Source organism: Choristoneura fumiferana, chromosome Z (assembly GCF_025370935.1).
Source record: "Choristoneura fumiferana chromosome Z, NRCan_CFum_1, whole genome shotgun sequence".
Classification (NCBI taxonomy): domain Eukaryota; kingdom Metazoa; phylum Arthropoda; class Insecta; order Lepidoptera; family Tortricidae; genus Choristoneura; species Choristoneura fumiferana.
Window position 1 is genome coordinate 12911156 of NC_133472.1, and position 15480 is coordinate 12926635.

The 15480-nt window shown below is 39.1% G+C and overlaps 2 protein-coding genes across 2 annotated transcripts in view; one reads left to right on the top strand and one right to left on the bottom strand.

Annotated features, from left to right (window-relative positions):
* LOC141427809 (transcription termination factor 5, mitochondrial-like) overlaps positions 1-5066 on the top strand; it is a 30061-nt gene extending 24995 nt beyond the window's left edge. Inside the window, exon 9 of the mRNA XM_074087398.1 lies at positions 4976-5066. The gene's annotated coding sequence lies outside the window, so the exon portion shown is untranslated. The remainder of the gene's footprint in view (positions 1-4975) is intronic.
* LOC141427829 (uncharacterized) lies at positions 1607-13147 on the bottom strand. Its single transcript, XM_074087420.1, has 15 exons — positions 12962-13147; positions 12282-12521; positions 11936-12118; positions 11293-11433; positions 10395-10562; positions 10095-10321; positions 8893-9019; positions 8558-8808; positions 8386-8467; positions 8152-8304; positions 6480-6627; positions 5586-5738; positions 4980-5136; positions 3729-3915; positions 1607-2584 (listed from the first exon to the last, which is right to left on the bottom strand). Exons 1-15 carry the CDS (start codon positions 13135-13137, stop codon positions 1708-1710), a joined length of 3270 nt encoding a protein of 1089 aa, XP_073943521.1. The 5' UTR covers positions 13138-13147; the 3' UTR covers positions 1607-1707.
* Positions 13148-15480: the final 2333 nt, after the last annotated feature.

The window sequence follows — 15480 nt, forward strand, 5'->3', positions numbered from 1 at the left end:
GCGACGCAGAATCTGCCGCTCGCTCAATTGGACTCAATTGCTTTAATTGACTTCAATTGAAATGACCTCGCGCACCGACTCTAACCCACCACTAGCCTGACACTTACATTTATCTTTTTTTGGAACTGACATAAAGCTACTGTTAGGTATGTAGAAGCAAGTAGTGTATGTACTTAGGTAGAGCATTATGAACGCCCGAGCCGTCCCGAAACTTACCCACTTTTTTCGGTTTTTTTGAACCCCTCTCAAACATGAATTGTGAATAAAAATTATCAGGCCGGCTTACAGATCCTGTATTTTCATTTGTAGGTACGGTTTTAAGGAACGAGAAAACTGAATTAAAAAAATATACTACATTTAGAAACTATTACCTAAGTGGTACAACGGCCCGCTTGCTACTTGCTGGCAACGGAACTAAAGTTCATAACTATCCAAATGGTCCATCATACCCGAAAAAAACGTATAAACTTTATGTCGTTTATGATAGAGTTTGATGTACAAATTACAATAAGGACTTTGGGTGTTAGGAGGCTATCGATATTTGGTGATCCCAACACCTATTTGGAAATACCAAATACGTGTAGATATGTCCACTGCTGTGTAAAACCGGGACAAATAAAAAAAATGTGCTACTGTCCATTGATTTCAAACTGTGTTGGCTCTACCTACATTCAACGACCACCTGAGCTCGGGGACAGGTAGTGGTACCGCTATACTTTACTCGCATGCCTACCCGTGCTTGATTATCAAAACAAAGAACGCAAAAATCTTTCATACTTGCAACAGCGTGATGAAAAAACAGTAACATTTAAATATGAAAAGTGAACGTAATAAATCAAACTAATTATAGCCATACACAATGACGGAATGAGTGTACGCACGGCATTTTGGCACGTGTCCTATCCGGTTCACAATTGGTCGTAATTAGGAAACGGTGCGGGGCACGATACGCCGGTCTGTCCGTTCGTCTTTCTACACATTTTAATATCTAACTATCCGGTTAGATTAGAGTATGACATTAAAAAAGTTTGAAAGGAGAACTAAACATTGACTAAAAGCTAATTTCATGTGGATTGAGAAGAAATTAGCGGCCCTGTTTAATTTCGACTCTTTTTTTAATTGCATTACCTACCTAAGATAATATTAGTAGTCTATAAATGAGTTACCATTTAGTAGTCACCAAGTAGTTACACAGTGTCCTAAAAGTAATTACCAATAAACAAGTTCTATCTACATGTGTTATGCAAAAAATATGAAGCTGATTCAATGCTTGACTGACATACTCGTAACAACGCACACTTCAAACTACACGGGTAGATACCTACCTACTAGGAGATTGAAATTTTGCACAGAGCTTACTTTCATCGTGCAGGCTAAGGACGGGTTTTTAGAAATCCAACACCTAAAGGGGTTTAACTAAGGGATGGATTGTGGGCACAGTAATTTCAGAGATAAAGATTAGGGGTAAAACAGGCCATTTCCTGATGGCAATTAATAAAAAAATGGTACAGCCCAAAACATGCTATTATTTAATTCAAACAATACATAAAACAAAAGAACAATACACTTTTAAGTAGTTTCTTTTAAACACTTTCAGTCGTGTTGGGATAATAATATTCAGGCGTTTAAAATACAAGCATAGTTGGTATACATATCTATCTAGTGTTTATATTTCCCGCCAATACGTCCGTCGTTCCATACACCTTATTATTTTGGATTCTTTTTCTTCTTCGCCTTTTTTCCCGTAAAAAAACTTCGGAAATCCGTACCAGTACGTTCCGGGTCTTGTGGTATAGTTTCTAACGAATTTATGTTTTTACGTATAAATTTATTCAATCCTGTTCCCAAAACAACACTATGTCGAGCAGTGAATTGTCCCTGTGCGTCAGCATCCGTGGACTGATTACTCTCTGGCACAATAAACGTAGCTTGCTCTTCAAATCTCAAACACTTTTTGGAGTTAACTGTACCTTCTGAGGGACACGTCTCTTTATTTTTCGAAGCTGCACTCAAAACATTTCCTGCAGCCTGGGGTTCGTACACAGTGCTATGGAGCTCCCTTTCATCTTCTACAGTGCACTGTCTATAACCTGGACCGACATTACGCGAAGAGGGACCCGGTTCATCAATATTGGACTCCACACTAAATAATTCCAATCTTTGAAGAACATTCTTCTGTCTCTGTGGCTTCGCCTCCGCGGCTTGGGCTGGCGCAGTGTTTTTGTACATATTAATTAATTTCAAGAATGCAATTTCTAAACTTTCAGTCGTTTGCACCTCTTCGTCTGTTTTCGAGCTGCCTATCATCATTTGGCGTATCTCCATTTCAGTAAATGAGTACATCTTACGCATTCCTGTTTTGTTTAGATCCTGCAGATCCCCTACTTCAGTGAGTTCACATGACTTTGGTCTCTCTTTGAAAATGTTAAACTTTGATAACGCTATAGATACTCTTTCTAAAAAAGTCTTTTCTTTGACCTTCTCATATACATTTATATTTTCTTCGAAGAAACTTGGAGGATACATGAACTTTGAGACATTGTCCACGTCAGTTGGTGACCGCATAATAGAGTCCAAATACAATCTGAAAAAAAGTGAGGCTTTTTATTTTTATTTGCAAACTAGCTGTTTCCCGCGATTGCGTCTGCGAATAATTCGTTTATCGCTATCCTCCAGGAACTATGCAGTTTTCCAGTGTCCTTCCTGGGCAGTGCCGGATTTATATTTTTTATGAGTGTATGCCACTTTAATTCCGCCTCCCCATGTGCGTTTCTAGAATAAAAAAGTGAACATCCTCTGAAATCTGCCGCCCCTAGGCCGCGGGCTATACGGCCTATTGACAAATCCAGGACTGTTCCTGGTACTTAAACTCTTTGCCCACCAAATATTCTCTTCTTCTTCTTCGGTTCAGACGGAATTGCATGATTGAATTACATAATAAAATATAAAAATAATAATAAAAAGCCGTGGTGGCCTAGTGATTTGACCTATCGCCTCTCAAGCAGAGGGTCGTGGGTTCAAACCCCGGCTCGCACCTCTGAGTTTTTCGAAATTCATGTGCGGAATTACATTTTGAAATTTACCACGAGCTTTGCGGTGAAGGAAAACATCGTGAAAAAAACGATGAAAGCAATTCAATGGTGCGTGTGAAGTTCCCAATCCGCACTGGGCCCGCGTGGGAACTATGGCCCAAGCCCTCTTGTTCTGAGAGGAGGCCTGTGCCCAGCAGTGGGACGTATATAGGCTGGGATGATGAAGTAGGATAGATTGGATCAGTGTCTTATGAGTACCTATTGTTTGATAAATTTGTGATCTAAATAGAATTGTCTAGTACATTCACCACCACCAATATCTGGCACAACAAAGCGTGCACATTGACTCTATTTGTAGGGCCGGTAGGACGTGCCAGATATTTTCGCATGCTCCGCTGTGCAGGTGACTGGACAACCCGCTCACAGTTTGACAAAATTATTTTCTACTGCTAACTGACCTCAGACTTTGTCGGCAGTTTAAATTACTGTTACAGTTTTAAATTACTAAACACTACTTATCATAACATACCCATAGGCCAAAGGTTCGTATACATATATGCGGATTACTCCCACCGCATATGAAATTCAAAAACTAAAATGAAATAAATAAAAGCAAGGACCAAGGTCGTGTCTGTGGCCCTTATGGCGACTCAACCCAAACATAAAATACGGATTACTCTAGAAAGACATAGGTACACATTTTCGGCGCTGTCGGTGTAGATGAAAAAGGCGTCTGCCACTTTGGGAACGCATCGTTTAAGCCAATAGTGTACGATATATAGCAGGGTCAGCAACACAGCCAGGAAGGTGACGGCAGCCAGCACCACGTTGTGTTGGAGGCCCATCGCGCCGCCGCACTGCTGACGATCCTCGTCGTAGATATCTGAACATTTTTTAAAATTAATAACTCGTGTAATATAACTTTTATTGTTCGTGGCTGTTGCAGCCTGATTTCCTTGGTCTGAAATATACACACACACACAAACATCACGCTTCGGAGGCACTTTTAGCAATTTTAGGTTTTATATTTTACAAAAACAGTACAATAGTGACAGGTTCCTAGCCTGTCGCCTACGGTATACCTTAATCTATTATCCTCAGTCGCCTCTTACGACATCCACGGAATAAATGGAGAGGTGTAATTCTAACCTGACACCACAGGGGTAAATGAATTATACTCCGTTTAATTTAAGGTTTGAATTAACGGTCAAATTGTAACACATGTTTCTTGGTATTTTGAACACAATTGGACAAAAATACCTACATGTACATTTATTAGCGGTATTTATTATGTTTTTGTTATAGAAGTTAACACTATTTTAAAAAGTTTCGTTGTTTTATTTAAAAACGTGTGCAAATTTTACTGTTAAGTTTCAAATGTTAAAATAAATGGAGTATAGAAGTTAAAAATCGGTCAAGTACCAGTCGGACTCGTACATGAAGGGTTCCTTACCGCAGTTCAGTAGGTAATAAGTTTTTGTTCAAAATTCTAATACAAGCTTTTTTGCTGACTGTCCTTTTTGCCCCTCGTTACCAAAATAGTCGCCAAGCCCCTAGCAACTGCCGGCTATCACGTTTAATAACAACGCCTAGCAACCAAAAAACACTGAAAAAACCACGTTTTTTGTAGGCCGTACCCAGTATAGTCTAGTGCCCACCCCAGGATGTTGGGCTACCGATTTAAAATTCTATAATACTGATATCTCCACACAAATATACAGGCCAGGCCCAACCTGAAAAATAATACGCCAATGGACGAGCGACCCTTTTAATTTTTTACTTTGTTTTAATTTTAGTATTTGTTGTAAGTAAATAATAGTAATACATAATCTATGTCTGAAAATTTCAATTGTCTAGCTGTTACGGCTCAAGAGATAGAGCCCAGTGACAGCGGAGTCTCAGTAGTTTGGGTACGGTACCCTAAAAAATATTTATTGTTGCAGGTACCATGCGCGCCGCAGTTGGGGACACCGTCACAGGCGCTGGTGGAGTCGATGCAGACCCGCGACCCGCCGATCTGGCACTCGATATTGTGCTGCGCGCACGCAGCCTCGTTGCTCAACAGTGTCTGCCCCGACGTCAGCACCACGGTCATACGGGATACCTGAAGAAAATTTAATCATTGCCACTAGAAGCAGCTGGACGGGACTATATCAACCGGAGCAATTAAAGGTCCCCTAGGAATCACCGCTACGATTGTTCCAATGCACACACGGTATTCTGTTAATGTTTACTCGAGTTGTTCATTAAAAGTTTTTAACAAATACCTAAATTTTGTACCTAATTAAATGGTTTAACTTTTAAATAGTTTTTAATGACTTTTCTAGTTAGACAATCATCGTAAGTAGGTAATTTACGACTTAGAGTTGGAGAACAAACATGCGCATGACATTAGCAAGGACGTGATCACACTAGCCAGCATCAGAAGCAGCGCAATAAACGCGTCAGCGTCACCGCGTAACTGTCGCACCGGTGTATTTATCACTTCAGTATATTCATCAGTGGTTTCTAAAAGTGTATCTTGTACGAGTAGAAAAGATAGGTATAGGTTACGCTGAAGTTGCCAAGGGCGAGTATAATCCGCGATGTGTTGAACAATATGACGTGTCTCATCTTGTAGCCGGCTGACTCGTGGGTATCGCAGATGTTGAACAGCACAGGGCCGGCGTATTGCCGCATATACCTCAAAGCCACGTGGCTGCTCAGCTGTAACAAATTAATCGGTGCTTTTTATAACCTCAGTTCTGAAAGTCGCCATCCTAATTGGCCTTCGCGATGCGTGCGTACGGTTAAGTCATACCCGCGACCATGGGAACAAACACTAATCAATATCTACTTAAATAAGTACTTAAAGCCCTAATTGACGATCGCGCGATTATGCGATGCGACCTAGAGCTGTAGAGCAGTTTCACCATAAGAGATTTAAAATCGCATTATTGCATCGCGCGATGACCAAATTAAGACGGTGCCTTAGTCTGACACCAAGTAAGACGCCAATGGCGTCGCTTGTAATCGTGACCCGTCGTAAAACGATCTCGCAGTAATTTCGTAAAGGCATTGCAATGTGATTATGAATTTATGATATTATTGTGAAAACTTTTCACCGTACTGTACTCGAACCTATGCGTGATATGGTTCCAATACGTAATTCAAATAATTACTTAACCACACCAGTAATTTTTGCTAATATACTAAATTAAATTATGATGCTTTTGAAATATCTAATCAAAGGAAAGGTAAAGCTAGTTTCATGTCAGATGCTGTCAGAGATAAATTACGTTTTTTGGGACCCATTCTTACATTAGGTATACGACTTGATGCTACATGGAATCAGTAGAGTTCTGAGTTCTGAGTGACTGAAGTGAATGAAGTACCATGTGAGTGTAGTACAGCCGCCCGTCGCAATGGATAGTCGTAAAACAATAAACAAGTTAAATGAATAAGTGCCTCGTCATCCGGCAGCTCGACCAATTGCGCGAAGTCTTGCATGTCGGCGACCTGCGAGGAGAGCGTCCGCGCGGGCGTGGGGTTAGAAGAGCGCGCGTGCGGGCGCGCAGGTTCGATGGGAACCGACTTTATGTGCCGCTTGCGGCGCCTGTTAACATACAAGCTTACAAATAAAACCGGCCAAGAGCGTGTCGGACACGTTCGAAATAGGGTTCCATAGCCATTACGAAAAATTAAGTAATATTTTTCTAGGGATTTCGTATTTTGTACGGAACATTCCAACTTTAGGTATATTTTATACCTTAGGCTGCTATTTACTCTTCACCGTTATAGTTTTCCTTGCAAGTTTGATACACTTACTACCATCCTGAATTTTTTTCAAATTTTTCCACCCACCGGTTTAGATTTTAGAGGGGGGACGCTCGATTTTAATGAAAATTTGCGCTTTAAAGTTGAATATTTTGCAAACAAATCACTGAATCGAAAAGTCGTTTTAGCAGTCCCCTAATTGTTTTAAAAGACCTATCCAACGATACCCCACACTATAAGGTTGGATGAGAAAAAAAATTATGCATCACAAACAACAAGTACATAATTAGAGCAGGATTAAAACAAAATCAAGCTTCTGTCACTACCGTTTATCGCGGACACAACAAATCGTCTCTTTCGCACATGATTACTGGTAATAGACATTTGTTTTATGCCAGCGACAAAACTTTACGCGCTATAAGTCCCTTGATAGTCATACTCATACAGCAGTCGCTAAAATTCCTACTGCCTAGTACTGGCGTGGAGCGAATATTTTCTTTGGGCAATCCAGAGAGTGAGAATACCGCGAGTTAGGTTATCTTCGGATTCGATTCCTCGGAATTAGTGCACACAAGTCTACATTATTGACATTATCGAGTGATACGAAGCAGCGCCACTGCTGCTTGGCCACTAGTTTGGTTTTAAGCAGCGTTTCCACCAGAGATATGCGAGGATACATGGTGTTGCGAGGGATGTGTTTTCATTGACACATCCTCGCACAGAACATCTCTGGTAGAAACGCTGCTTTAGGCGTTAGATCGTCGGTCGTCGATCTAGATGCGTGATAGGGGCGGTCCTGTCGTGGCGGCGGGCCTGTCTTATATTTTACTTTAAAGTCCAGTCAAGCCTAAGTTATTTTTACTTCGGCCGCGCTGATTCGTGGTAACTTTTTACAAGCTTTTATTTAGTTTCACCTGTCTGTCCGTAATCAAATCTTGCAAGTTAAATTTGACCAACTTCCAGTAGTTGGATTGTCTTGATCTGGTAGTGACATCCTGGTAGTCCGGCCATGCAGGATCGTCTCCGCAGGACGGAACTCTTCAACGGTTAATGGGATCGACTTGAAATTTGGTATGCAAATGTAGTTTGGGGTGACAATGCAAGTACAGTCAACAAAAAGTACAGTCAGCAAAAAAAGCTTGTATTAAAAAAAACAAATATTTACTATTTGTTCCCGCCGTACCCTACGCCGATTACCGCTGCAGTCAATCGCTCGATAAAAACCATTTGCGTCGGCAATATTGCTACAGCGAAAATTCGCATGCCTAGGTCATTAAAGGACCATCCGTCATCTTTACAGGTGCATAAAAACATATTAACGGTTCACAATGCGAGTCATCGAAGCAGTAATTAAATGAGTTACTTTTGGTCGATCCCAGCCGCTTCAGAAGTTACATTTGAGCTGTTATGTGTTTCAATCGGCGCGTGTTTGTTCAAAAGAACGGCCATCACCGGTGCCGATTGCACCACATTCTCCCACGATTCATGATCCACTAGAGATCCAAAGGAACTTTTGCTATGAAAAGATAGGAGAAGAATAATATAAAACATATGTCACTCGTATCTACAGTACATATCGTGTCGTAGGTATACGTACGTCGACATCGCAGTTGACGCAAACGTGATAGCGTCTTTTGTTGCATCCGATAAAGGTTTAGTGGCAAATTTATCCGCATGTCCTTAAAATATAAAGAAGTTTAGCCGTAGCCAGCTAACATAATTTTTAAATGCTTGAATCAATAATGAAACAATTTTGAACAAGTACTCACCCAGTGTAATAAATGAATTAAAATTGGTCATGTTCATTTCATTTTGCGTTGACACATTAAGCTGTATTTCACCAGTAAAAGAGGAGGCTGTGGATGTGTTTGCCGATGTTATAGATATATTTTTAATTGACAAGTCATCGAGACTTTTTTCCGGTTGATTGTTTTGGTTCTTGGTGTTGGGTAATTCCTCTTGAATAACAATTGTATATTTGGTGATATCCTCTCTCTGTGTGCTGTAAAACTTAGACATACTAAAATACAACGGTTAAAATGCTTAATGAAAGATTCATCTTTCATTTCAATATAGAGGTAATTAAATCATACAGCATACAAACCTGAATTTCGTGATTGCTTCCGTAGTTCCACTTGATGTGAGAGTGGAAGAACTAGTTTTCTTCGTATAATTAACAGTTGCTTTGCTTAAAGGTAAATATGTGTACATAGGCCATGGAGCCAAATAAGCTGAAAACAAGTTGGGTTCTTGTTGTTATTTGAAAAGCGCATCTAGTATTTTACGTAATATAAATATTTGTTTAGTTTACCGTCTGTGATAGGATTGAAAATTGAAAATATTTGAACAAAACTGTTACTAGGGATATTAATTAGCGCAATTATGAACCCATAGGTACCTAACAGTGAATTATAGAATAATTGTCGGTTTGTCTGTGCGTTTATTCGCGCTCATCTTAACCAACGTGGATGTGGTTATCACTGAAGTGTTGTAGTTTTCTTGGATAACATTTAGATAAGTTTAATGTTGATTTAATTTTGATGGCAGGTATCTTTTAGCTACTGCTACTTATGTACTTATAGTGCTAGCGGTGTAGGTAAGTACGCCAAAAAAAGCTGCAAATAGTGTTAAAAGCATGAAAATTGGAACGAGATCTTAAAGCCATATGAATCAATTTGACCGGTAGCAGGAAAAAAAACAAAAAAGGAGAGGTGTTATGACGTCATCTTTTTTGTATGTTTTTTATTTTGTTTTGAAACCTATCTTGTGTGGTATCTAATGAAAGGGCTTACTAAGATGATCCTAAAAATATATCACATCGTTGTATTTCAGTCACTTTTAATATATTAAAATAAAAATCATTTTCGAAACATACCAAGTTTGGGCTCCTCCAGATATGATACGGTTGAATCATTATTTGTAAAATATACCTAAAATGATAATATATTATGTAATAGCCTCATATCCAACCCCAAGAAAGCAATTTTAAAAATATTTACATTTAGCGCGTGAGTGACTGAGCGGGGTACAAGCTCACGACAAAGATTTGAATCAAAAGCAAACCAATTTAATAATAATTGCTAATAATAAAATAATACTAAATGTAAATATTTTTAAAATTGCTTTCTTGGGGTTGAATATGAGGCTATATCAGATCATTTTAGGTATATTTTACAAATAATGATTCACCGTATCATATCTGGAGGAGCCCAAACTTGGTAGTTTTGAAAATGATTTTTATTTTAATTTAAAACAAGTGACTGAAATATAATGATGTGATATATTTTTAGAAATTTACATACCTACCACTAAAATTGTGATGCATGTCCGAAATGTTCCTTATCGCTTGTACATAGTTTTGGGGCTGTTCTGTTTCTTCCCTGTCTATATTCTGGCTCTTGTTAAGTGATTTCATGATATGTTCTATTAAAGTCAAAGATTCTTCATTGATTTTCTCTTTCGCCGACTCGTCATCCATTTCAGTCTTTTCGTGACCTTGCGGTCTAGTTGATAGAACGTTGTCCTTTCTAAAACTTTTCAAGAACAGATACATATAAATATCCATTAAGTTCTAAGCTAAGGTTCTAAGTAATGGTAAGTAATTACTTAGTGAGTTCCTTTTTATACGATTTTCCGACCATCCCCGATTCAGTCGTAAACAGCGGTGCGTTACTAGGACGTGGTTTGACACGGTTTTTTTGCGCCTTTTTCAGTTTCCACAAGTTTCTATTTCTGTTCAAAATCTTTCTTGTCGACAGTACAGGCAATGTTAGTCTAATGGCAAAAAGTAGGTTCAACAAATAAGTATTAAAATAAGCAGAAGGTAGGTTACAGTCAAGTGTAAAAATATGAACTTATTCAAAGTTTCAGAAATAAGTACCACAGACTCTTATTCAGACTCAATAAGGTCGTAGTAACATATTTTTGAGTGGTTCGAATAGATACTTATTATTGCACTTGACTGTAGGTACCTACCTATATGTAAAAATAATACGACAGCGCACTGACTGCATACATACCTAGTTTCAAAACTTATAAAAATGAAGGGGCTTGAGATTTCAATTTGTTAATTTTAATTTGTTAACGAAATCTACGATCGAATCAGGAGGTTCACACTTTGAAATCAAGCCTGTGAAAATATCATGCGGAAATGGATAGGTAAAAAAAACTATGTGTCTAAATGCGAAAGATTGTATGTGTGTGTGTGTGTATGTTATTTACTCCTTCACGCTAAAACTTCTGCACGGATATGGATGAAATTTGGTATGTAGGTTGATAGCTGGACATCTGGAATTACACATAGGCTACTTTTTATCCCAATATTCCCACGAGATAGGGATAAAATCTCGAAATAACAACCGCTGAGCTTGGAGTCATAAAAGGTTTATTCTCACGAGAATTTTGTAATTACAATTTAACTGCTGTATAATTTAACGCGTGCAAAGCCGCAGGTATACACTAGTTTTATTTTTTTGTTGTTTGTCCTAAGTAACAGTAACCAAACCTGTAGTCGGGTGTAAATTTTCCCAGTTCATAGCCAAGCTCATATCTGACTTCCCCGTGTTCATCGCGTCGCCCATCCTCCTGTATCTTCAATGAGAATTGCAACAGCGGCAGAATACTAGTTTCATAACTCTCTCCTTTCCTAGGGAAGTGAAGTTGAATTAATACCCATTTTGGGTTTAAACGGGCGGGTTATTATTTTACTTGTCGGTCAGGTACTTACTCTAAAAAAAATTTTTCAGCATTTTATTTTACCACTTTATCGGCGTAACTAAGATAGATTAGATACCTATATAAATTATGTAGATAATATTAATTCCTAATTATAATTGATAAGGTAAGTATACACAAAATGTTCGTATAGATAATCCGACAAGGCTATTTTTGTTTCTATTAGTTGGGCTTTTATTTACAAATATTACGAGTTGTAAGTGTAGGTACTTAATGAGGGTTTTCACAGAGACGAAATATCGCTAGATGGCGTTAGTATCGAGAGTTTCGTTTGACGTTTGACGTTTGCTCATGGTCATGATTGGTTAAAAAACTAAATGAGCCATTCGCAAGCAAACGTCCAACGTTAAACGGACCTCACGACACAAACGCCATCTAGCGATATTTCGCCTCTGTGAAAACCCTCCACGAACCTTGGAGTAACATCATACAAAATATCGAAAGTGTCATCTATATCGAAGGAGTTTTCAACTGGCAGCTCGTCTGGCACCAAGCTTCCTGAAAGGTTGACTATTGGAACGTCTATTGTGAGAAAATGGTCGTTTTCTGTTGGACGCCAAGTAGTTGTCGTTGTTTCAGTGATTCCATCAGTATTTCTAAAAATTAATTGAACATAAGTCTATCATTAACATTGACATGAAATCAAACAAATGTTCTCCAAATATGCATAAGCATAAAACACCGTTAATTTTTTTTATGTCTACATATTAAAATAAAATATATAAATACAGGTAACTAGGTACTTTTGTTTCTACTTACTCTGTTTCCTCTACAGAAGTCTTGGTAGACTGAGTGGTCCTCAAAGTGTACAACTTGTTGACATTCGCGGTACGAGAGTCGGAATTTACCACGTTTGCGGGGAGGGGGCCCCAGTAGCCACCAAATGTCTCCCCGAACTCGTAAACTATGAGCTGGTTCCCAAACTCTTTGCATGAATCCGCCAGTTCAGACCTTGGCGACAGTTGAATCACCATGACTATGTTATTGCTGGACTGTGTTCTTAAATAGAAAAAAACATTCATTATTAAATTATTTTGAAAACAAATATCTATAGGTACATGCGGGCACATTGCAGCTAGTACAAAATATGTGCATTGCTACAAAAAACCTCTCGAATTAAGTACCTTACTACCCCTGTAAGTTTCTACTAGGTAGCTACCTGCTCTATTCGTATTTAAAAAAAACATAACCCTCCTTCGGGAAGTCGGGTAATAATTTTTCATCATTATGGAATTATAAATACGACGGATGTGTAATCAAATATCAAATGAATCTGATTCAAAGGTCTCTTCTAATAACTACAGCGGCAACGGGCACAGTAAGTACTTAAGTAGGTAAGTAATCCATTTTGTTAGGTCTCGATAGTCGATAGTATGACATTCATTCACCACTGAACTGAAAACCTTAGTTTTACTTAGCCATTCTCCACCTTAACTTACCTAATACTAATAAAGCAGCTGTAAGGCAAGTCAAGCTTAGAAAAATGAAGCATCTGAGCATTAGTTTCCATGACGCGACGGCCGAGAAACACCGACGGCACGGCGCGCCGGCGGCAATACTCGGACACATCCTTCTGGTACACGAAGTTCCGGAGACCCCATATACCATCCCACATCAGGCAGTGAAAGATAAATTTAATAGTTAACTGAAACATTACTGACGTGACGCAGCCGAAGCCTTCTAGATACCCGTACTAACGACAACATGTAGAGCAGGTTTGCTCGTCATATTTTCCTCCACCAAAAATTTCGTGATACACACGGCACACTATGTACAGAATTTCGCACATAAATTCCAAACAAAAAACTGAGTTGTAGGCTTGAACACGACAATTGCTTGAACAATGTCGACATTTATTCGTTTAAAAGGCTGTGGTACCAGTAGGTAAGATTTGTCAAGCAAAGAGTCATAGGTTCGTGTCCAAGCCTACAACTCAGATTTGTTTGGAAGTTATGTGCGAAATTATGTACATAACCAACGTGTGTATCACGAAATTTTCGGTGGAGGAAAATATGACGAGGAAACCTGTAGATATACGTGTTGGGTCAAGTTCTTCCAATCAGGACTCTATTATTTTAGAGGAGACCTACCCATGCCCAACAGTAAGGCGATATTAGGCTGAAGAAATGGAGAGGTATGAAGAGTAAAACTTTTTTTTATTCGATTGAATGGCAAACGGAAACGAGCAAGTGGGTCTCCTGATGGTAAGAGATCACCACCGCCCATAAACAACTGCAACAGCAGGGGTATTGCACCACCACCACCACCAGGGGGGGGGTACCAGGGGTAGGGGTTGCGTTGCCAACCTAGAGGCCTAAGATGGGATACCTCAAGTGCCAGTAATTTCACCGGCTGTCTTACTCTCCACGCACTGCTGCTTCACGGCAAGATTAGCGAGCAAGATGGTGGTAGCAATCCGGGCGGACCTTGCACAAGGTGCTGCCACCTAACTATTACTAACCAATTATTTACTAGTTTAGTTTACCTACTACGTCAATTGGTGTAAATTGTGCATTTGTCGCGCGCTATTCTATCTTCGTACAAAGCTCCTTCAATCGTTTCAAAACTTAGACAGATACCTACACAAGTAAATGAACAAGATCGCAGTATAGGCACTCAGCCACTCAGTCATGATTTCACGATGTTGAAATAATAAATTAAACAGAGGCATGACGCGGGCAACGATAGGGGTCGCGTGACCCGCAGCGGCGCGCGCGCAACGCATCAAAGCTTTTTTAATAGAAGCTCCCTTATCAACAGGGCAGGCGCTCTAGGGCTCCGAGAAGGCAATAAACTTATTGTTATTTCTACGTTTATTGTTTGTATGTAGAAGCGGTAAGTATAAAAAAAATTATAACAAAAAATTTCTCCGACTAGGTACAAAAAACCATGAAAATAATTGTGAGCCAGCAGGAGTGATTGAAGCCCAATATACTCGTATAGTACGAGTATGAAGGTGAGGTAGACGACTATAGGTAGGTCCACTCCTGCTGGCTCGTTCTGAGGCACCGACTTCAGACTGGTAGAAAATTATTTTCATGGTTTTTTTGTAGTCGGTTCAATTTTTTGTCATATTTCTTTTTGTTTTTCTGGTTTAGTAACTATCATCATAAAAATGGTTAAGCATATATTTATAAATGGTCGAATATAATATACAAATATATAGAAGTTTTTCTCTTCTGTGTAGGTGCAGTAACCAGCACCAATATCTGACTCAAAAAGCGTGCATAAATATCTGATACGACTCTATTTCTAGGGCCGGTAAGACGTGTTAGATATTTTTACACGCTCCGCTGTGGTAGATATTTATGCAGGTGACGTACAGTCAAGGGCATCAACATCTAAACAGCCATAGCGTCAAATACATACCTACATCGACCTTATGGTCAGTAGCAGACTCAGGATGCTTCCAATTAGTGATTCGTCATAATGAATAATTTGTCAACCTGTCAAATAATCAGTACAGGGCGGCTAAGTAATTTTCGGAAATTCAAACGAGAATTTTACAAAATCCCGGAATTTCAATTCAACTGCTGTATCTAATGACTTACGCGTGCGAAGCCGCGAGTAAACGCTAGTAACAAAAGTACGGGCTCTGGTCAGTGGCATAAATGTATATAAGTAGATATTTTTGACGTCTTGGTAACGTATATATATTTATGCCCTTGACTGTATACACATCAGCCTTATTGTCGCAATATATATAATTTTTGGGACTCTATGGTGTCAATACAAGGTCAATACCGACTCTATAGTATAGATCTATGTATAATGTACCTACTTATAAGGTCTATCTATACACGTAAGCATCTGCCACGACAACCACAATAATAGGAAAGGGAGCTCAAAAAGAAAAGAGGAGAGGAGAACGAATTCTACTAATTTAAATGTAAAGTATTCCTGAGTTTATCTCTTCGATTACAACAAAATTTGTATTGTATGGATGTGTCCGTTTTGA

Excerpts from the sequence above, each read along its gene's own strand:
- LOC141427829 (XM_074087420.1), bottom strand. The coding sequence starts at position 13,137 with ATGTGGGATGGTATATGGGGTCTCCGGAACTTCGTGTACCAGAAGGAT. Across the intron at positions 12,119-12,281 it reads ACTTCTGTAGAGGAAACAGA|AAATACTGATGGAATCACTG; the intron begins GTAAGTAGAAAC and ends ATTAATTTTTAG. Across the intron at positions 10,563-11,292 it reads AAATTTACACCCGACTACAG|ACTAACATTGCCTGTACTGT; the intron begins GTTTGGTTACTG and ends TTTTGCCATTAG.